At 41.7% G+C, this 23,323-nt stretch overlaps 1 protein-coding gene across 1 annotated transcript; it reads left to right on the top strand.

Annotated features, from left to right (window-relative positions):
• The first annotated feature begins 734 nt into the window (after positions 1-734).
• On the top strand, positions 735-16,054 carry rpl9 (ribosomal protein L9). The gene is made up of 7 exons (XM_048536094.2): positions 735-814; positions 2,815-2,861; positions 2,945-3,060; positions 9,172-9,267; positions 11,365-11,497; positions 11,587-11,667; positions 15,883-16,054. Exons 2-7 carry the CDS (start codon positions 2,816-2,818, stop codon positions 15,990-15,992), a joined length of 582 nt encoding a protein of 193 aa, XP_048392051.1. The 5' UTR covers positions 735-814; position 2,815; the 3' UTR covers positions 15,993-16,054.
• The last annotated feature ends 7,269 nt before the right edge of the window (positions 16,055-23,323 follow it).

Raw genomic sequence — 23,323 nt, 5'->3', positions numbered from 1 at the left:
TCTGACATCTCTCCTATATCTACCTCCACTCACTTTAAAACTATGCGCCCTTGAAATAGCTACCTCCACCCTCGGAAAAAGTCTCTGGCTGTCCAGTCTATCTATACCTCTGATCATTTTGTACACCTCTATCAAGTTACGTTTCATCCTTCATCGTTCTAAAGTGAAAAACCCGAGCCCTCTCAACTTTTCCTCGTAAGACCTTCCCTCAGATAGAAGGTTCGCACTTAATAAAGTTAGTTACACTTCGGTTGTGCATTTTTGTTTTGTAAATCTTTCTTTTTCATTGGATTTCACAGAAGCATCACATCATTACAATTTTATGAGTATTTACCTTAGCCGCTTTACATGCCCAGCGAGCAATTTTAATTATAGAAACAAATTACTTTCTATCCATTCCTTACATCCAATTTATTCATGTCAAATGAGCTGAATCAAAGGAAGATGATTTCATTTAAATGCACAAGTCATGAATGGAAGAAGGAAAGCTTCCCCCCCGCAATACTCTCCTCTCCACCTATCTTCTTTTCTCTCCATCTTCGATCCGCCTCCCCCTCTCTCCCTATTTATTCCAGTTCCCTCTCCCCATCCCCCTCTCTGATGAAGGGACTAGGCCCGAAACGTCAGCTTTTATGCTCCTGAGATGCTGCTGAGCCTGCTGTGTTCATCCAGCCCCACAATTCGTTCTCTCGGCTACCGGAAGAGTTTGTCTTGGTCGCGGCTGTGCGTGCTGACGTTTCATGTTGACGCCGCACGTTTCCCTACAACTGCCGGCAGACAGGAGTGTACACTCCTTTCCTCCATCTTGAGCGAGGTGAGATATCGGGAGTTAATCAACTCCGGGGGAATCGGTCTTCATCGGCTGTCTCTGTGTAAATGTGGGGCTGAGTTTAGCCTTAAAATAAAGGGGGCAACTTTGTGCGGCGACTCAGGGTGATATTGCTTGAGTTTTTGTGGCGGATGAGGCTTAACTTGGTGCGTCTCTTGTTGACCGAGCCTGTCAGGCCTAGGGACGAAGAGTTGACTGCGTTCCGTTTGAAGACCACGTCGCTCAGAGGGGCCGATATTGTGCGGGTGTCAGACCGATTGCACTGGAGCCGGATTTCAGTCACTACGTAGTGAAGAGCCCGAACAGCTCTCGGAGCCAAATGAAACCCTGGTGCCGCTTAAGAAGGAGGGTGTAGATGCTGACCGCAAGTGGCCGAGACTTCGTCGCCCCCACTGTTGCCACTTTCCACTGACATTAATACAGCCTGTGTGTCTTCCACTTGAACCTTCAAATCTTCGAGTTTCATCCTCTTCAGAAATTCAAATGTTTCCAATTGGATCAGTATCAGTCAATCAATCTGAAAAGTCAACCTCACCTTTCAACCTCATGCTAAATTGCGATTTTTCAGTTATCCACTTGTTTAGTGTCTTCAGTTGGCTGTCGTGAAGTATGGTCATTGTAGTAATAATGTAAATAATACAGCAGCCAAATAATGCACAGCGTGTTCCTAAAGACTAAAAAGGGTTCACCTATTGATATTGAAGTAAATGTTTTTTGGCCAAAAATGTTAAACCTTTATATTCCAGTCATGTCATTGTATTGATCATGTCTAAAAGCTTTGCTTTCAGGAATGGTCACCAGAGCTGAAATGTTAACTGTGATTTTTCTTCACAGATGCTGCTAGGCCTGCTGAGCTTTTCCAGCAACTTTTTGTTTTTGTTTTTGTTCCTGTGTCTGAAAGCTCAGCAGGTCTGGTAGCATCTGCGGAGAGAAATCAGACTTAACGTTGTGAATTGAATGACCCTTCCTCAGAGCTCGGTTCCTCAGAGCTGCTGAGCTCATAGAATCCCTACAGTCTGGAAACAGGCCATTTGGCCCAACATGTCCACACTTCCCTTCCGAAGAGCATCCCATCCAGACCCAATCCCCTACCCCTCTATTTCCATGTCTAATCCACCTAATCTAAACATGCTTGGGCACTATGGGGCATTTAGCATGGCCATTTCACCTACCCTGCACATCTTTGAACTGTGCGAGCAAACCAGGACAACTGGAGGAAACCCACTCTCTCACTGGGAGAATGTGCAAACTCTACGCAGTCTCCTGAGGCTGGAATCAAACCCAGGCCCCTGGTGCTGTGAGGCAGCACTGCTAACTACTGAGCCACCGTGTCGCCTTCCAACAATTTCTGTTTTTGTTTCTGATTTACAGCATCCATGATTCTTTTGGTTTTTATAGATCATATTTTGCTGTGAGCGCACACGGGGCCTGAATCCAGTGTAAACAGTCAAGGCTGTATTATTGGAGGGACTTTCTCTTGATTGGAGTGTTAAACTTCCGACTGACAGAAGATAGGAATGAAGTAACATCCTCTGACATTAATTTTAAGGAGTTGAACATTTATTCCTGGTGCCCTAGACAATGCTTATGCCTCATCAGACATCTCAAGAACAGACTGTCTGGTAACTGCAAGTTTGTTTCAGGTTCCTTGCTGTGTGCTAATGGGTTGCTGTGTTTCCTACATTATGACAATGACTTTCAAAAAGGATTGCTTTCCAAAGCATGCATCATTGACTGTAAAATGCTTTGTGACATCTTGAATTTATAAAAGATATGATAGATGTAGTGTCTTATTGTATGACTCAAAAAACATCTCAGCACAATGCAGTGTTCCCAGTACTGCACTCTGATTGGAACCCCTGTTAAATCTTTCTAAGGATACTCGTTACAGCTGACTGCTGTTATTGATTTGGAAGTTATCTTTGTAAATAATGTGTTGTTACTTTTTTATGTTGTGGCTTAAACAATGTTTATTTGCTTCTCAGAATGAAGACCATTCTCAGCAACCAGGTTGTTGACATTCCTGACAATGGTATGGTATCTGACTTTAGTTTAGTTTTCTATTTATAACCAGTTGTTATATCTTGTCCTGTAACGATTATTGTCTGTTTACAGTCGATGTGATATTGAAAGGCCGTACGGTCATTGTAAAAGGGCCTCGAGGAACATTGCGCAGAGAATTTAATCACATTAACCTAGAGCTCAGCCTTCTTGGCTTGAAGAAAAAGAAGGTAATGAACTTTAAATATCTGTTAACTTCTGGTGGAAGCATTAGCTAAAATTGTTGGTCCAGTTATTTTTCCAAAACCTAAATGCAGATTTGATATGTGTACTTCAATGATAACTAATTGTATGCACTCTACAGCAAGAAGCATGTAAATTCAAGCAATGTTGAATTGATAATTTAGTGACAGTTCAGGGCATTGGGACTGCTGCATTTTGGTGATACTAATTTTCAGACAAAAGCTTAAACAATTGTTTCATCAAGCTGTTCATTTTGAAGAGGAATATTCCAAAATAAGAGGAGTTGTTCCTAGTGTCCTAGAAAGCAAGCATCTATCTATCACTAAACCATTTAAACCAATCCACTGGTCATTCCTGTCACTGCTATTTCAGAGCTTCCAGATCACAAGAAATAGGAACAGGAGTAAGCTGTTCGGCCCTTTGCTTGCTCTGCCATTCCTGCATTTTTTTTCTAACCCTTGATTTCCCCTATTTTTCAAGAATCTCCCTTGGCTTCAAATATAAACAAGGACTCTGCCCCCACAGCTGTCTGTGGCGAGTAGTTTCCAAAATGCTTGACCTTTTTGAGACAAGAAATTCCTCCTCTGGAAGGTGTCATATCCAGCTTCATCTGCATGGCCAGAGGTATCAGTGACTTCAAATGAAAATCACTGCCTGAAACTATGGGAGAAGGGTGATCTTTGGTTTTTAAGCTTGATCAGCTAAATCTTTGATTTTTAAGGTGAGGGCCTTATTCTATTTGTCTTCATACTGAGATCTGTATTTTGGTTGACCTTAATATTAAGGATTGGTATTATGTTATCCCAGAACAGTGATTTTGAACAGAAATAGTAGGAACGGCAGATGCTGGAGAATCTGAAATAACAAGGTGTAAAGCTGGATAAATACAGCAGGCCAAGCAGCATCAGAGGAGCAGGAAAGCTGACATTTTGGGCCTAGACCCTCCTTTGGTCTGTGCTAATGCTGTGGTTTTGAGCAAGTTGTGTTTTTTTTTTTTGGATAATGTCTGGGTCTGTACATTAGGTTCAGAAATGGCTTTTAGCAGGATGATGTGCTTTTCCTGGTAGATGTTCCTGAAGACTGTTTGCAGGAAGTGTTTGGTTGTGAATCCCTATCAGACTGCATGGATCTGTTGGAGTGGCAGTTGGAGGCAGTGAGGAGTTTGAGTGAGGGAGTGCAGTGAATGGCAGTTTCAGAAAAATGGAGACCCTGTAGATACAGTGAGGAAACTGCGTGACTGCTAGTAATGGAAGGAGAAGTATCCAGGTATTGCAGGAGTCTCCTGTGGTTATTTCCCATCTCAAATATAAATGCTGTTTTGGATACTGTAGGACTTGGGTGATGGCCTCTCAGGGGAGTATATCATAGCCAGGTTTCTGGTAACATGACCAGCTCTATTGTAATGAGGGGTGTGTCAGGTTGTAATAGGAGACTGTCTAATCTTGGGCACAGACTGGTGTTTCTGCCACTATCAACAAGATATCAGGATGGTGTGTTGCCTCCCTGGTGCTAGACCCAAGGATGCCCTGGAGAGGGAGCGGCACGGTGGCTCAGTGGTTAGCACTGCAGCCTCACAGCGCCAGGGACCCGGGTTCGATTCCAGCCTCGGGCGACTGTGTGGTGTTTGCCCATTCTCCCCGTGTCTGCGTGGGTTTCCTCCGGGTGCTCTGGTTTCCACCCACAGTCCAAAGATGTGCAGGTTAGGTGGATTGGCCATGCTAAATTGCCCATAGCATTCAGGGGTGTGTGGGCTATAGGGAATGGGTCTGGGTGGGATGCTTCAGGCGGCAGTGTGTACTTGTGGGGCCGAAGGGCCTGTTTCCACACTGTAGGGAATCTAATCTAATATTTTAAAGAAGAGAGTGGTCATTGTGAATGTTGGTACTAATGGCAGTGGTAGGAAAAGGAATGAGGTTTTGCAGAGAGAATATAGGAAAAACTAGTCAGAATGTTAAGAAGTAGATCCTCTGACGGTAACATCTATGCAGCCACCGGTGCCACATGCGAGTGAGAGTAGGAATAGGAGAGTAGAGCAGGTTACTGTGCAGCTAAGGAATTGGTACTGGAGGGAAGGATTCATGTTGTTTGGACCATTGGGACCTCTTCAGGGATAGAAATGATGTGTATAAGGTCATCCAATTCATCTGAATTGGAAAGGGGGATGGCAATATCCTTGCAGCAAAATTGCTAGTTTTGGTGGGGGGGTATCTCCAGGATGGACAAGATTAGCCAGTGGTCTAAGGCATAGATACTGTACGAAGGATAGAAATGGAGCCAAGAGAGGAGAGTGGGATGGCATATTTGTTTCGGGTAACATTACAGCTGTAGTTAGGGGCTACCATAAAATAAAGGGCTTGAGTGGGGTGAAATTTTAATTTTATCCAAACAAACCACCTTAATCAATATGTGGATGTACCTATCAGAGAAGGAACCATACTTGACCTTCAGTTGGGAAATAAGGCAGGCCAAGGGATTGAGGTGTCGATGGGGGAGCACTTTGGGGCAAGTGATCATAACTTATTTAAAACTAAAAGAATTATGGAAAAGATTAGAACTGATCTAAAAGTTCTAAGTTAGTTTAAGAACAATGTTGATGGTATTAGAAAAAACTTTTAAAAAGTTGATTGGGGGAAGCTACTTACAGGTAAAGGGGTAGTTAGGAAGGGGGACACAGTTAAAAATGAGAGAGTTCAGATACAGTGTGTTCTTCTTAGTGTAAAGAGCAAGCTTGGTTGGTGTAGGGAATTCTGGAAGATGAGGGAAATTGCGTCTCGGGGTGGGGGTGGGGGGGGTGGTGTGGAAGAGGTATGACAGTTCTCAGCATTAGGGACCGAGTGACTCCCTTGATAAGTATAAGAGCTGTTGTTTCTTTTAATTCATTCGTGGGATGAGGGCATCATTGGCTAGGCCATCATTCCTTGCATATCCCTTAGTGCCCAGAGGGCAGTTAGGAGTCGACCACACTGCTGTGGGTCCAGAGTCACGTGTAGGCCAGTCTGGGTAAGGGTGGCAGTTTCCTTCCCTAAAGGATGTTAATGATCCAGAGGGATTTTTGATAATTGATTCATGGGCCTCATTAGACTATTAATTCCACCATCTGCCATGGCAGGATTTTTAACCTGTCCCCCCAGAATATTAGCTGGATCAATAGTCCAGTGATAATACCACTAGGCCATTGCCTCCCATAGTATACTTAAGAGGGAGGTCAAACAGGCAAAAGGGGGACATGGATATCTTTGGAAAATAGAGTTAAGGAGATTCCAAAGAGATTCTGTCAGTGGATTAGGACAAAAGAGTAACTAGGGAGGGAAGAGGGCCCCTAGATCAACTAGGCCGTCGATGTGTGGACTCACAGGAGATGGGAGAGATGCTAAACAAATATTGTTTTTCAGTGTTACTGTGGAGAAAGACATTGAAGCTAGGGAACTTGGGGAAATGAATAACTATGTCTTGAGAAGAGGTGGTGCTTGAGGTTTAAAACACAAAGGTAGGTAAATCCCTGGGCTCTGAGCAGGTGTTTCCCAGAATGTCGTGGGAAGCTAGGGAAGAGATTGTCTGGGCCCCTTGCTGATATATTGGTATCATTGACAATCTTCGGTGAAGTGCTGGAAGACTGCAGGTTGGCTAATGTGGTGCCATTATTTCAGAAAGGCTGTAAGGAAAAGCCAGGAAACTATGGACTGGTGAGCCTAAAATTAGTGATCGCCAGGTTGTTGGAGGGGATACTGAGGATCCAGATATATGTGCATCTGTAAAGGCCAAGGACAGATTATGGATAGTCAACATGGCTTTGTGTGTGGGAAATTATGCCTCACTAGCTTGATTGAGTTTTTTTTTGAAGGAATAACAAAGAAAATTGAAGGCAGAGTGGTAGGCATTTTCTATGTGGACTTCAGCAAAGCATTTGACAAGGTTCTGCGTCGTAGACTGTTTAGTAAGATTAGATAATATGGGATTCAAGGGGAGCCAGCCAGTTGGATACAAAATTGACTTCATGGTAGGAGACAGAGGGTGGTGGTACATGGTTGTTTTTTGTACTGGAGACCTGTGACCAGTGGTGTGTCACATGTATCATTGCTGGCTGTGATGCTGTTTGTCATTTATACAAATGATTTGGACATGAGTACCGGAGGTATGGTTGTAAGTTTGCAGGTGACTTCAAACTGGGTGGTGTCGTGGACAGTTAATAAGATTCTCAGTCCATTGGGACTTTGTTCAGATGACCCAATGGCCGAAGAATGGTGGATGTAGTTTAATTTGGATAAATGTGAGGTGTTGTACTTTGGTAAGGCAAATTGGGGCAGGACTCAAAATAGTTAATTGGCTGTAGGTAGTGTTGCCGAGCAAAGAGTGACAGGGTGCAGGTGCATACTCCTGACCACCTCTCTCCCATCCGAAAGCTTAGCCCAGCAACAACACAATAAACATGGAGTTGGAAAAACACAGCCAGTCAGACAGCATCAGAGGAGCAGGAAAGTTAACATTTTGTCCTGAAATCTTAATTTCCTGCTCCTCTGCTGTCTGACTGGCTGTGCTTTTCCAACTCCACGTTTATTGTGCTGTCGCTGAGCTAGGCTTTCAGATGCTACTGTTTGAATGTGTTTTGCCTCTCTGTTAGAATATACATTTTATTAAAAATCTGATCATTATATTTAAAAATGGATCGCATGGGAACCAGTTGGTTTCATGGGTCCTCATTTGCCATGCCAATTTGGATAATTGTCACTTCTATTGGTTGGATTTCTTGGAGTTAAAACCATCTATTAATGTCTTTGCAGTCAGGTCATTCAAAAGACATTTAATTTGATTTGCTTTCTGTTTGTAAGTAACAAATAGCAAAAGATGTTCGTGGAAGGTGTGGTTCTTGAGCTTTGAGATACGCTTTGAAAAAGCATGGCAAACAAAATAAGGTTGATAGATGAAAAGTAAGGACATTGTGGAAATTAAGGTTATTTGATATCAAAAGGCTAGTTGGCTGGAATGAAATGTTGGCGCAGATGAGTGAAAGAAAAGGGTGCTTTGGGGCTGCCTGAAGGATGGGAATTTGACAGATGAGATGGAGAGAAGCATAAGTGGTTTGGCGAAGGGATATTTGACCCAGAACTTGATGTAGGTAAACCACTGCTTTTAAAAACTGGAGTGCACAGACGTTTTACATTAACAATTTTGTTAGTCATTAAGTCAGTGCCGTTCTGACATTAAATGTCTGAAATGCTGCAATATTGATTACTGTGACTTGGGTTCGTTCATCTCATGGCTTGACCTTGATAGCAGCTGGAAGAAGTCCTGAACTCAGCATAACTTTCTCAATTGGTTGCTTTATTTATACCTATGAATATATTAAATGGCTCATGACAGGCGTATTTGCAATGAATGTGAACTAACTGTTTTACTTCTGAATCTGTGTTTTGTCAATTTGAGTGTCTCTGTTCAATATAAAGTCAGTTTAATGTTAAAAATTATGGACCTACTTGGGGAAAGGTGTCTGCAACATTCCTGTAATTTAAATGTTTTCATAATGTGCCAGCAATGTACAGGGGTTGGTATTTATAAGATTTGTTATTTTACATTTAATTCCGCCTGGAAATCTGTTAGTTCCAATATTGGCAGTCTGTGCTTTAACAATCTAGGCATTTTTTTTCAGATCTCTGTTACCATCAGCTGAAAGACATCTTTTAATATTTTTCTGAACTTGCAACTTGATGAGAAAACATGCATTACCATCACTGGATTCTTTATCTGTGCTCTTCTGTAAAACAAAATATAGTTGCAGTTGTGATTTATGACTGGAAGTTTAAACATAATTCAGTACACTAGTAAACTCCACAGCAGTATCTTCTATTGTGGCTATGGTTTTATAACAAATGTCTTGAAAGCAAGTTTCTCATGAAATTCAATAATTCTTCAGACACAGTTAATTAGTGAGTGCTGCTAAGTATGTTTTCTTATTGCTGAAACTTTAACCCGTCTTGTAAAATTAATTTTCTCCTTTTTGGGGCTTGCAGTAGTTAAATTATTCACTTCCTTAGTGTAGCAATGCATATTATTGATTTTAAAGTTTAATAATCGTTAATAACATCGCCTTCTCTCTTTCCTAGCTACGAGTTGACAAATGGTGGGGTAACAGAAAAGAGCTGGCCACAGTGCGGACAATCTGTAGTCATGTACAGAATATGATTAAGGGTGTCACATTAGTAAGTAACTGAGTAGGTGATCTCTTGTGCTTCCTTAACATGTCTTTAAATTCATCACACAAGATACATGTTTCTAGTTGAAATACTGTTCCGTGTGCAGCAGTTTTTATTTTATTAAATACGATGACAAATTGAGAATTTGTGTCGTATTCCTGGCGTATTTTGTTCATGTAAACCAGCGCAAGTTCACACTTTAAGTATGACTCAGGATTACTACTAAAAACATGGAATTTATTCAGTTTTTCAGTACAATAAGAAACCTGAAAATCAAGTGTACATATAATTAATTATTTTGTTTTCTACTCATCAATCTGCATGACATCTTTGACTGCCCATCACTTGCCAGTGCCTAGAAGTCTATGGTGTAGTTTGAGTCTGGTACTTCTTTACAGCCCATAAGATGGCTATCTGTGAGATGGAATGATACCTGGTCTTGATTACTCTTATTGGGGAGAGTACTAAGTCAGAAAGGTATGTGGAGCCAAAGTGAGCTTTCACTTCTAAAGTGCAGGATTGCATACACATTCACAAAAATCTGACTTTCAGCTCTTTGCATAGTAATCATCTCCATGTCAGCTACTTTTCTTTATAAATCAAACAACTGATGGATTTTAACAAACATCCTGCCAGTGTCAGGTTGCAGGAATGGATTTGAAACAGACATGATTTTTCCCACCATAATGAACTCCCCTGCAAGCTTTCTCAAGTGTACACAGAATTTTGCTGGATGGCTATGTTTTTCTTTGCCTTTGATATATTTTTCTGGTAATTTCTCTAGACTCTGCACTGTATTTTTTAAAATTGTGAGGATCACAGACCAAGTTTTGACTTGAGTGCATTTACAGCATCGATCGTGTGCTCTTTATTCTTGCCCTGCATTTGAGTTCAGATTGTTTAGTGTTGACATTCTGTCTGTAAGGAACATGAAATTAAGAACCACACTTGGTTTGTCAATTCATTGCACATTTAATTCCCTAATGTAAGAAAAATGGCAATTTCAGGCATCAATCTTAAATCTTTGCAGGATCTTCCCTCAACTTGACAACATCACACCAGTGTGGAAGGTTAGTTCACTGTAGGCAACATAGATTGATTAAGGATTTAAACAAGTGATGAATCTTGGAATCCCTGCAGTTTGGGGGCAGGACATTTGGCCCATCGAGTCTACACTGACCCTCCCACTACCCTGTCCCTGTAACCCTGCATTTGCTATGGCTAACTGACCTAGCTCCCACATTCCCGGACACTATGGGCAACTTATAGCACAGCCAGTTCACCTAACATGCACATCTATGGGCTCTGGGAGGAGATGAGAGCACTTGGGCGAAATCCATGAAGACACGATGAGAATGTGCAAACTCCGCACAGCCAGTTGCTGTTTTATGTAGTGGCGCAGTGGCTCACTTTTATTAGCACTGCAGCATCCAGCAACAGGGACCCAGGTTCAATTCAGCTTCAGGCAACAGTCTGGTTTCAGTGCGTGCATTTTCCCCATCAATGGATTAATTAAACAACCACAAGAGGCACTCATTGTCCTTCAGGTCCTGCTGTAGTGGCTGAAAGATGTCATCTGCCTAAAGATTTGATTTGTCTTGTTATTGTGGACGAACTAAGTAGCATGTGGTTGATCACCATCATTAGTACTTTGTTTTTGCCTTTGAGTAAAGTGTCAGCAGCTGCAGTCATTGCATCTTTAATTACTTCGGTGACTGTGAAGGTGGTTTCTTATGTTTTTGGCTAAAATTATTACTCCCTTAAGGCAAAAAAAAATGCAATCTTCATAAAGGCAAGATACTGAAATACAGCAGAGAAGGAAGCGATTAATCATGCCTCTGCACTGTTTTGCTCTGATAAAGTATAGGAGTTCCTTAACTTCACTTCATAGTAAAGTGGCAGATTTTGTTGAGCTTCTTGAATATGGAGCGTTATTGTCATTTTGTTTAAAACCAAATGGTCAATTTTTAAATTCCTGGCAAGCAATTAAAATCTGAATTCTTGACTAATGTTGAATATTGATTAATTGTAACTCATTTCATTTCAACAATTTGTGCTGAAATTCTACAATGCGTCTTTTTGTACATTTTTTTCTTAAATTAGGGCTTCCGTTACAAGATGAGATCAGTCTATGCTCACTTTCCCATTAATGTGGTTGTTCAGGATTCAGGATCTCTCGTAGAAATCCGTAACTTCCTCGGAGAGAAGTATATTCGTAGAGTCCGTATGAAGCCAGGTAAGTAAAGATAACATTATACGTTTTCTGCAAATGTTTTTGGAGGAACATAATTTATTGTAACTCACTTTTCTTTCTCTTTGTATCAGGTGTCTCATGTATTGTTTCCCAGGCCCAGAAAGACGAGCTTGTTCTTGAGGGAAACGACATTGAGCTGGTTTCAAACTCCGGTTAGTATTTTGCAGTTAACCTACACCACCTGGCTATTGAAACCACATGGAATAGAATTATGTTGCTGACTGGTGTATTGCCATATTTTATCAACTAACTTTGAAGAGTGTAAAATCTGCTTACATTTTCAAGAACGCACATAGTCTCCAGCAATAAAGATTTGTCATAGAAGGAAATGTTTGAACTAAGACCTAACTTTATTTTACCCCTCCTATGAAATGTTTTCATTAGTTAAGCCAGACACCTTAAAGATGGCGGGCAGGTGATGTGTTGCATCTGCAGAATATGGGAGTATGTGTTGTAACAGAGTTTCTCTAGGAGCAGGAGTGTCTTGCTGCAATTAGCCAGGGCCTTAGTGAGACCAAACTTGGACTATTATGTGCCGTTTTGGCTGCCTTATCTGAGGGAGGATGCTGTTTCTATAGAGGGCAGTAATGAAGGCCTACCAGACTGATTCATGGAATGGCAGGACTGATTTGAGGAGAACTTAAATCAATTGGATATCTAACTTCTGGAATTCAGAAGAATGAAGGGAAGTCTTACAGTCTTAACAGGATTAAATGAGGTAGATGATTGTGGAGTCCAGAGCTAGAGGGTTAAGTCCATCGGTTAAGTCTTTCAGGACTGAGTTGAGAATCTTATTCCCCTAGGAAGTGGTGAGCCTATTCGCTATAACAGAAAGCAGTAGAGGCAAAAACAAGGTGTGGCTTCAAGAAAGTTTTATGTAGCACCTGTGGCAAAAAAAGAACAATGTAATGGGGAATGTGTCGAGCTATTGAATTGAGTATCGGTCGTAATCCATAATGAATATCAGCAAGCTTAAAGGACCGAATGGCCTACTCCTCTATTTTCTGTTTCTGTATAGTGTTGGTAAGACCACATCTGTATGTGCCAGCAATATTGAACATTAGTTAGGCCACATTTTGAATATTGCATACAGTTCTGGTGACTGGTCTACCAGAAGGATGTGAAAGCTTTGGAGAGGGGATAGAAGAGGTTTAGCAGGATGTTGCCTGCTTTGAAGGGTATTTGTTAAAGTTTGGAAAAACTTGATTTGTTTTTTGACTTGAATATCAGAAACTGATAGCTTACAAAATTGAGAGATATGGATAGTTGGTGTCTTTTACCCAGCATACAAATGTTAATTACTTGGAAACATAAGTTCAGGCTAAAATTAGCAAAGTTTAAAGGAGATGGGAGAGGCACATTTGTTAAACAGGGAGAGAGGGGTGTTAAGTGACTGGAATTAGGTGCCGGAGGAAGTAGTAGCAGATACAGTAACAATGTTTGAGGTGCCTTAATGGATATGAGAATCGGCAGGGTATTGAAGGATACGGAGCATGTCAAGGCAGCGAGCTCTTGGTTTCTGAAGCCATCATGTTGGCACAGTTGTAGTGGGCCAGCAGGTCTGTTCCTGTGCTGTTCTGTTTGAGTAAGAGAGATATCTCACTTTTTTAAAAAACAGTGAGGATGACTTTTATTTTTCCCCTGAGGGTGGTTGTGGAATACCCTTCCTTAGAAGGTAGTGGATGCTGGTCTTCAAGCGAATTCAAAACTGAGTTAAGTTTTTGAGCGAGTTTGGGGACATTGAGTCAGAGGTTTTACATCTAGAGTGGCCCTTTTGATTCAATGGGTCAAACATCCATCTCTTCTAAATTCCATTTCTCACACTTGTATTTTATGGTGTTTCAAATGTTCTTCTAAATATTTTTTAAATGTCGTGAGAGCTTCTGCTTATTCCAGGTGCCGCAACTGTCTAGGTGAAGATATTTTTCCTCAAATTCTTCTATAATACTTGCTCCTGGCTTTCAAGCTGCACTGTGGTTGGTGACTGTTGTACTAAGAAGAAAAGTTTCACCCTGTCTATATCTTGTCAATACACCTCAGTCAGATCCCCCTGTCGGCCTTCCGTGCCCAAGGGAAATAACCCAGCCTATCCAGTCTCATGATAGTTGATTTGTTCTCAACCAGGCAACATCGTGATAAATCTCTTCTGTATGCTGTCTAGTGAAATCATGTCTTTGCTGTGGTGTGGCGACCAGAATTGGGCACAGTATTCCAGCTATAGCCCTACTACTATTAAGTACATCATTGTTTTGACTAATAAGACAAATATCCCATTTGCCACCTTAACCTCTACCTGCTATCTGCCTGACTTGCTGCCTTCAAGAGTCTATGGATGCACAGAGATTCTTATCATCCTCTCTAATTCCTAGGGTCCAACCATTCAATGTGTATTCACTTGTTTTTAGTTCCCATGTTACAGGATTAAATTTCATTTTCCATTGTTTAGCTCAGCTGACCAGTCCAATCTTGTAGCTGAAGGCATTTCTCCTCATTCAAATTCAATTGAATTTGTTTGACGTGCAGAGCCATACCGATTACCTTTGATTATTCCATAGATTTTCCAAGTTGAGATTAATTCTATTCCCTTGAAATTCTTTCCAGTAGTTTTCCTAAGTCTGATGTTAGGCGCACTGTCCTGTAGTTTCCTGGTTTATCCCGACCAGCCTTCTGGAATGATGGTTTGGATATTGGTGCAGACAGAAGAATAGGGCTGAGACCATAACCAGATGAGAAAGATCACTCCCTTTGTTGCCGAGCCTCAGTTATAATAGAATTTGAATTCTAAATATAATGGTTTCAAAGCATAAACAATATTGTACTGCTTGCTTCCTTCTCTAACGAAAGCTTTTGTCCCCCTTGGATACAGTGGTTTTTCTGAAAAATGGAAGCTTCAATAGAATTTAGTTTTGGCTTTTATAAGGTGCTTTGCATTAAACTGTGCAGCTCCCATTGGATTTACACCAAAGTTTCGAACAGGCAACTTCTAAAGTTGCATCACTGCAGTGTGGTTTGTAGTTTTGTGTTGCCTTTAATTTCTCTTCCAGCTCCTAATTGCATGATGTTTTGTCTTCATTTTTCTGTGTGGGTTACACGTCATCTCCCTGATCCAGTTTGTTACACTTGTCAAAGACTGGCATATCCAAAAGCTCTTTAATGTCATTTGACTTTGAGAGGTGCAGTTGCTGAAACCGCAGAATACAAGTGACAAATTGGAGCGTGAAAAGTGCCATGTCTTCTCCATTGGAATGAATGTGCAAGGCGAGATGGAGAGGAGATTCCTCATCTTCAAATGCATGGCAAATCTTAAGTTTTTGAAGTTCTAAATCTATTCAATTTTTTAAAAAAATGTGCTGCAAGGTGGTCTATATTTGTGGTCAGTTTCTTGAATTCTTGTCATTGTAAAAGGCCGTTTTCAGCTTGTTTTTTGGGAAGTGATCAGACAGTACAGATACCAAATGTTGTTGGGAGCTTGGGGAACACCGGCTCCAGTTATCAGCTTATACAGAAGAGAGGAGTCAGTTCTTGTGTTATCACATTACTTTATTGCTGTATTAAACAAGCTGCATTGTTTTAATGATTTTATCATGAAACTAGATCTTATTTCAGTTTGTGGGAACTTGTATTAGGACCTACTTTGTACACCCAGTAGAGACCTCTGACACTTCTTGCCACACGCGCACACAGTTAGTCACAGTAGAAAAGCTAATACTTGATCAGGCTAGCGGCTCTTGTTGCTGACGCTGGCTGGGCACTGCACTCGACATCATCACCACAGCCTTGGCGTAGGGTCTGCTTCTGCGATGGTTAGCCTTTGAAGATTTTGCTGGCTGCATGCCCCCGAGGGTCCTTTGTTTTATTCTTTGTTATCATCTCTCTCCCGTCGTGCTGTCGTCTTCCCGCTGGCTGAAACTAATTCAAATCCCTTATTGGCCCTGGCCCAGAGACTTGGGTGGCATTACCTCATTATACCTTGTCCAGATGAGGTTTTTGCATTAAATTCTGCAAAAAGAAAGAAGAGGTAGTTAATTCACACCGGTTTAAATCGGCTCAAACTAGCACCAGTGCGCAGGTCATTTTTAGTTCACAAGCTGCCTCTTTCTTCATGTCAGCACTTTTGCATTAAGTACCTCCAATTGGCAATGTCAGTGGCTGGTGTCCCTCTCTGTCTTTATCTTTCTGGCCCTCTGGATAATGTCTCCCCAGGCAGCGATGTCGGCACCTTGTACCTTTCTTCTAACTCTCTCTATAGCCTCTGGCTAACACGAGTACTGAAATATAAAGGGGTTCTGAGTTCCTGCTTGTTTCCACGTCACAGGTTTTGGTCATGCTCTTTCACTGTTCTAATTTACAGTTTGTTTTGTCTTTAGCTGCTCTTATTCAACAAGCAACAACAGTGAAGAAGAAGGATATTCGTAAGTTCCTGGATGGCATCTACGTGAGCGAAAAGACCACTGTTGTTCCACAGTTTAATGATTAACACGCAGCGCTATGTAATGCTCATCTCTCTGATTGTAACTAGAATAAATTTTATGGACTGATGATGGTCTTGTTTTATTTTGATGTACAGTTGCTTGTCGATATTAAATTTTCACATTGCATTCACTTGGATACGATTTTGTCACAGCTAATCAGATTGAATTATTATGGTGAGGTTCTTCACCCTGTACAAAGCTATGAACAAACCCTCACCTTCCTGCTTCCCAAATCCTATGATTTTTGCTTGTGATGGGGCACAGGATAGTGATCTCAGAAGAAACTAATTACCCCAGCTTTCTTGCATGCACTTTGAAACATGTTTCCTTCCGTGACCGATTATGTCATTGTTTCATCTGTATTCAGAAATATGTAATCAAGCCAAGTAAGTGTTGGTGAGGTGGAAATTGTACCAGAGCAATTTATTACAGTTCTTTTGAGATAACAGGAAGTAGGCTAGATAAGGTGGAGCAGTAGATGTAATATTTTTATTTCCAAAGTACCCCACACATGGCTGTTTAATGAGCTATGGTGTTGGGAGGTAGTATACTGGCTTGGGTGGGCGATTGGCTAGCTAATTGAATATGGAGTTGTGATAAGGGGATATTTTCAGGATAGGCAGCCATTAACTAGTGGAGTAGCATGTTTTGGGACCTATCGTTGGGTGATGAAAGTCAATGTATTGTCATTAGGTTTGCAGATAACAGAAATAGGTGGGAAAACAATTAAGATGACAAACTCTACAGAGGGATGTAGACTGGCCAAAAATATGGTTGGTGAGATAATGTGAGGTTATGCACGTAAGCAGAAAGAATAGAGGAGCTGAATATTATTTAAATAAGGAAGCTGCAGCAGAGGGATTTACGGGTCCTTCGGCATGATTCACAAAAATCTTGTGTCCACGTACAGATTTATAGGAAAGGCAAAAGGAATGTGGCCTTCCTTTCAAAGGAAATGGAATTTTACTCTTAACTACGCCTGGAAAATGGAAACATGTTTGATGCCTTTTATCTGACATTTGAGCAGTCCAGGAAAGGTTCATTAGATTGTATAGTGGAATTTTCATATGAATAGGTTGGACTTACACTTGGCGTTTCAAAGAATGTGGAGACCTTTACTGAAACATATCAGATTGTTAGGGGTCTTGGCTGGTTACAGGATAGTTTCTTCTGAGTGAGTCTGGAATCAAAACGCTATAAATTCAAGAATAATAGGTTGCCCGTTTAGGATCGATGCGGCATTTTATTTCTTTCGGTACGGTCTATGGGATTCTTTACTACAGAGGGCTGTTGAGGCTGGATGGTTAAGTGTGTGTATATAAAGCACTTTAAATAGGATAAGAAATAAAGGATTGTCAGAATAAGACAGGAAAGTTGGTTGATTTATTGATATTTGCTGAGACTGCAAAGTATTTTGTGTGCAACTCAGGCAGATGTTTGAGTTGCTGATTTAAATCTGTTATTGCCTGCCCCTCCTGCAAAAACATTCTCTCAGCCTACACACCATTCTGCAATAAACAGCACAAAGGAAGGTGCTGATTTAATAGCGTGGCCTTCCGTTTAGCAAAGTGTACTATCTAGCATCCTATGGTGTGTGGATCCTGTTCCATGCAGCAATTCCAGGACTTTGTGTATCAGCTGAATGTACATAGAGTGTTTCCAGTACTGAGCAGTAGCTGTCAGCACTGCAGTATATCTTGTGAAGTTGAGTCATGTGGATTCAGTATTTCTGCATTTGGTCATTTTTCAACAGAAGGCTATGCAGGTTTAGAGATTAGGTGATAGCGAGGCAGTTCAGGGCTATGCAGCAATCCCCACATGCACCTTGTACCATAACTGATGAGTGAGTATGCTGGTTCATCCCTGGAGTGCAGCAAGAATCCTGTCCATGTCACCCCAGGCAGTCAGATGGACTGAAGGAAGATTGGTGAAACAACAAGTGTGATTTTTTTTTTCAAGGAACAGATGGGTAATTTTGCAGCCACTGAGACGCATCTAGGATGCTCTTAATTTGCTAGTGCAAAGGCCAGGGTTGTCACTGAGCAGTCGCAAGGCCCTTTGAGAAGGGACATTCATGGCCTGTGTGAGTGCCATGGACAAACGTGATGAAACTCTATTGCAGGTTTTGGTGGAGCTAGACAGATGATGTGAAAAAGAACGTCGATGATAGTAATCTAGAGATTACTAACCGCTGTGGAGAGGTTCTGATGTGGGAGATGGAATGGATGTATGTGTGGTGAGAGATGACATGTTCTTCAGATGTTGGGACTGGTTCTGGGGTGATAGAATCTAAATAGGCCAGAATGGTTCCACCTCAGCAAGGCTAGGAGAAATGTCTTAGGACAGAGCTTTGCTGGTGTTGTTGGCTAAATTAACTCGGAAGGGCATTGTAACCATTATTGGGAAACTGTGTGCTGAATAATAGGGGGAAATAGTAGTAAATTAATAAATGATTATTAAGAGGGAATGCAGTAAAGGTTATATTTGATTTATGGTGTACATATATCAATGCTGAAATTGAAAAATGAGATTGGTGAGTTCCATAACTGATAACTTCTTGGGACTATGACATGATTGTAAAGGGGGTCTGGCTCAAAAAATTGATTAGGACAGCTGTTTAATATTTCTGGATCCATGATATGCAGGGAACAAAAGAAGTAATGAATTTAAGGATGCAGGGGTTGGGGTGGGGATGTGGTAGGGTGGATTGTCAAGGCACTGACCACAGCATTCCAACATGAACTCTAGAAGGGAGGAATTCTTGCCCTTTAAGAAATGCTGTTAAAACATCATTAGACTAGTTTTTGCATTTTCCTTTGAAGAGAGATTGAGTGAAGTATATCCGTACTATATTCAGGAGGCTAAAATTAGATGTGATCTAATTAAAACATACAATTCATATGAGATTTAACTATGTGCTGAGAAAATTGTTTTTTTGTCTGGAGAGTTTAAAACACTTGCTCAGTCTAGAAATGTGGCGGAATCAGCCATTTAGAACTGCAATGAGAAAATTGGTTATGCAATGGTTTGTGACTTATTAAAATTATTAGCCTGGCCATCATTCAGGTATTTCTCAGGGCAACATCCTAAGCCCAAATTCTATTTCACAAAAGTTACTCTACAATAAACATTGACTTTTTCAGTGTTTCTACATTCTTGGAAGAGATAAAATATAATACTTCTAAATCTTCTGTTTTTTTTACTTCATGGTTGAGAAGATATAAGAAATCACTGTTGTGTTTAAAGGTGAGTGATGTATGTTAATACCTTGTTTAGGGTTTGGATATTAAGCTAGTAGTTTATGAGTGTTGGTCTATTTTTGTGAAAAGATTTAATGATTAACTGGGCCAGCTTTTCAGGAACCATGATTTTAAACCACTTTGTGTGGAGACCAGGCGACTGGGTGTGTGCAGACTTGGGTTCAGAATAATCAAGAATAGATTTTGGCTTAGAAAAAGCCAAAGTTCGGAAAGATTTGGGGTGGTTTGAAGAAGACCTGGCTGGAGTCAGATGACAGTATAGCCTTTCCTAGAAGAAGGAAATTGTCTAGATCAAAGGCAGATGAACTCTGGGCATCGATGGGAACGTGGGACTAGTATGTCATAGCTATTACAGAAACATGCCTAAAGGAGGGACAGGACTGGCAGCTCAATGATCTGGGTTATAGATGCTAAAGGAAGAATAGAAGAGGAGGGGGAAGGTGTTTTTGATCAGGGAAGACATCATGGCAGTATTTAGAGAGGACATTCCTGGATGATCATGCAGTAAGGGGTGTTGGGTGTAATTGTACTATAGGTGCCCCCAGTAGTCTGCAGGAAATTGAGGAGCAAGTATGTAGGGAGATAGCAAACAGCTGTAAGAATAATAGGGTTGTAATAGTATAGGATTTTAATTTTCCAAACATAGACTGGGACTGCCAAAGTGTTAACAGCTTGGATGAGGAGGAATTTAAGTGTGTTCAATCAACATGTAGATGGCCTACTAAAGAAGGGGCAAACTCAAACTCTACTTGGGAAATAAGGCAAGTCTAGTGACTGAGGTGTTAGCAGAGGAGCACTTTGGGACTGGTGACCATAATTCTACTAGTTTTAAAATCCTTATGGAAAAGGATAGGTTTGGTCCACAAATTAAAGTTCTAAATTGGGGCAAGGCCAATTTTGATGGTATCAGATTGGATCTTTCAAAAGTTGCTTGGTTGAGGCTGTTGGCAGGTAAAAGGATGTCTAGCAAGTGGGAAGATTTCAAAAGTGAGATAACAAGCATTTTGCTGTTTTCTGAAGGCTAAGGCTGGCAGAAGTAGGGGACATTGGGATATTTGGCCCAGAACAAGAAAAAGAAGGGGGTATATGTCACATTTCGATAGCTGGGATCAAGTCAATCCCTTGAAGAGTATAGTCGGTGAAGGAATACACTTGAGAGGGAAATCAGGAGTGTAGAAAAGGGTCATAGATAGCTTTGGGAGATAGTGTGAAGGGGAATCTAGAGAAATTCAAATATATCAAGGATTAGAGAGAGAACAGGGCCCCTTATAGATCAATGAGGCCATCTATGCATTAAACCACAGGAGATGGGTGAGATCCAAACAAATATTTTGCATCAGTCTTTATTGTGGAGAAAGACATGAAAGCGAGGAAACAGGCAGCACAGTGGTTAAGTGGTTAGCACTGCTGCATCACAGCACCAGGGAACTTGGTTAGGCCACTTTTGCAATACTGTGTTCAGTTCTGGTCTCCCAGTTTCAGGAAAGATATTGTTAAACTTGAAATGGTCCAGAAAAGATTTACAAGGATGATGCCAGGGTTGGAGGGTTTGAGCTATAGGGGGAGACTGAGAAGTCTGGGCCTATCTTCCCTGGAGTGCCAGAGGCTGAGTGGTGACTTCATAGAGGTTTATAAAATCATGAAGGGTACGTATTGGGGATTTTGTATTCATTTATGGAATGTGGGCATTGTTGGCTGGCCAGCATTTCTTGCCCATCCCTGGTTACCCTTGAAGGTGGTGGTAAGCTGCCTTCTTGAACCACTGCAGTCCTCCTGCTGTGCGTTGACCCACAATGCTAATGGAGAATTTCAGGATTTTGACACAGCAACAGTGAAGAAATGGTGATATATTTCCAAGCCAGGATGGTGAGTGACTTGGAGGGGAAGTTCGAGGTGGTGATGTTCCCATATGTCTGAAACCCTTGTCCTTCTAGATGGAAGTAGCCGTGGGTTTGGAAGGTGTTGTCTGAGGATCTTTGGTGACTTTCTGCAATATATCTTGTAGACAGTGCATACTGCTGCTACTGAGTGTCACTGGTGGAGTGAGTGAATGCTTGTGGATGTAGCACCATTCAAGTGGGCTGCTTTACCCTCGATGGTGTCAAGTTACTTGAGTCTTGTTGGGGCTGCGCTCATCCAGGCAAATGGGGAGTATTCCTCATACTCCTGACTTGTGCCCTTGTAGATGGCGGACAGTCTTTGAGGAGTCAGGAGGTGAGTTATTTGCCAGAGTTCCTGACTTCTGGCCTGCTCTTGTAGACACTGTGTTAATATGATGAGTCCACTCGAGTTTCTGGTGAATGCTAACCCCCAGGATGTTGATGGTGGGGGATTCAGTGATAGTAGCACCATTGAATGTCAAGGGATGGTGGTTAGATTGTCTCTTACTGGTGATGGCCATAACCTGGCATTTGTGTGGCATGAATGTCACTTGCCACTTGTCAGCCCAAGCCTATATATTGGCCAGATCTTGTTGCATGTGAACATGGACTGAACATTGTGCAATCATCAGCGAACATCCCATTTCTAAGTTTATGATGGAGGGAAGGCCAAGATGAAGCCGCTGAAGATGGTTGGGCCTAGGTCACTACCCTGAGGAACTCCTGCAGAGATGTTCTGAAGCTGAGATGATTGACCACCAACAACCATGACTGTCTTCCTATGTGTCAGGTATGACTCCAACCACCAGATAGTTTGCACCCTGATACTCATTGATTCCAATTTTCCTAGGGCTCCTTGATGCCATTCCCGGTTGAATGCTGCCTTGATATCAAGGGCTGCCACTCTCACCTCACCTCTGGAATTCAACTGTTTTGCCCATGTTTGATTCAAGGCTGTATTAAGCTCAGGAGCTGTGTGGCTCTGGCAGAACCCAAACTGGGCTTCACTGAGCAGGTTATTTCTGAGCAGGTGCTGCTTGATAGTACTGTTGATGACACCTTCCATCACTTTACTGATGATGAAGTGTAGACTGAGGTGGCGGTAATTGGCCATGTTGGATCTGTCCTGCTATTTGTGTACAGGACATATTGGGGCAATTTTCCACATTGTCGGGTAGATACCAGTGTTGTAACTGCACAGGAACAGCTTGAATAGGGGAGTGATAAGTTCTGGAACACAAGTCTTCAATACTATTTCTAGAATGTTGTAAGGGTCTGTAGCCTTTGTAGTATGCCATGTCTCTAACCTTTTCTTAATATCACGTGGAGTGAATCGAATCGGCTGAAGACTGGTATCTGTAATGCTGGGGACCACTGGAGGAGGCCGAGATGGATCATCCACTTGGCACTTCTGGCTGAAGATTGCTGTGAATGCTTCAGCCTTATCTTTTGCACTGATGTACTGGTGTCCTCTATCATTGAGGATGGGGATATTTGTAGACCCTCCTCCTCCAGTGAGTTGTTTAATTGTCCACCACCATTCACAACTGGATGTGACAGCACTACAGAACTTAGATCTGATCCTTTGCTCATGAGATCGCTTAGCTCTGACTATCACTTGTTGCTTTCACTGTTTGGTGTGCATGTTGTCCTGTTTGATGGTTTCACCAGGTTGACACCTAATCTTCAGGTATGCCTGGTGCTGCTCCTGGCATGCCCTCCTTCACTGTCCATTGAACCAGGGTTGATCCTGGTTTGATGGTAATGGTTGAGTGGGGAATATTCTAGGCCATGAAGTTACAGATTGTGCTGGAGTACAGTTCTGCTACTGTTGTGGCTTACAGCACCTCAAGGATTCCCAGCCTTGAGTCCTAGATCTGTGCGAAGTCTGTCCTATTTAGCACAGTGATAGTACTTTACAACATGATGTAAGTTGTTCTCAGTGTAAAGGCGAGTCTTCGTCTCCACAAAGACTGTGCAATAGTCACTCTTACCAATACTAATATGGACAGGTGCAACTGCAGCTGGCAGATTAGTAAGGATGAGGTCAAGTATGTTTCTCCCTCTTGATGGCTCCCTCACTACCTGCACCAGACCCAGTGCAGCAGCTATGTGCTTTGATCTGGTGAGGTCCTAATCAGTAGTACTGCTGCCGAGCCACTCTTAGTGGTGGACATTGAAATTCCCCACCCAGAG

This window comes from Stegostoma tigrinum, chromosome 1 (assembly GCF_030684315.1).
Source record: "Stegostoma tigrinum isolate sSteTig4 chromosome 1, sSteTig4.hap1, whole genome shotgun sequence".
NCBI classification, from domain to species: domain Eukaryota; kingdom Metazoa; phylum Chordata; class Chondrichthyes; order Orectolobiformes; family Stegostomatidae; genus Stegostoma; species Stegostoma tigrinum.
Note: the sequence above shows the minus strand (reverse complement) of the source record. Positions and strands in the feature narration are given on the sequence as shown.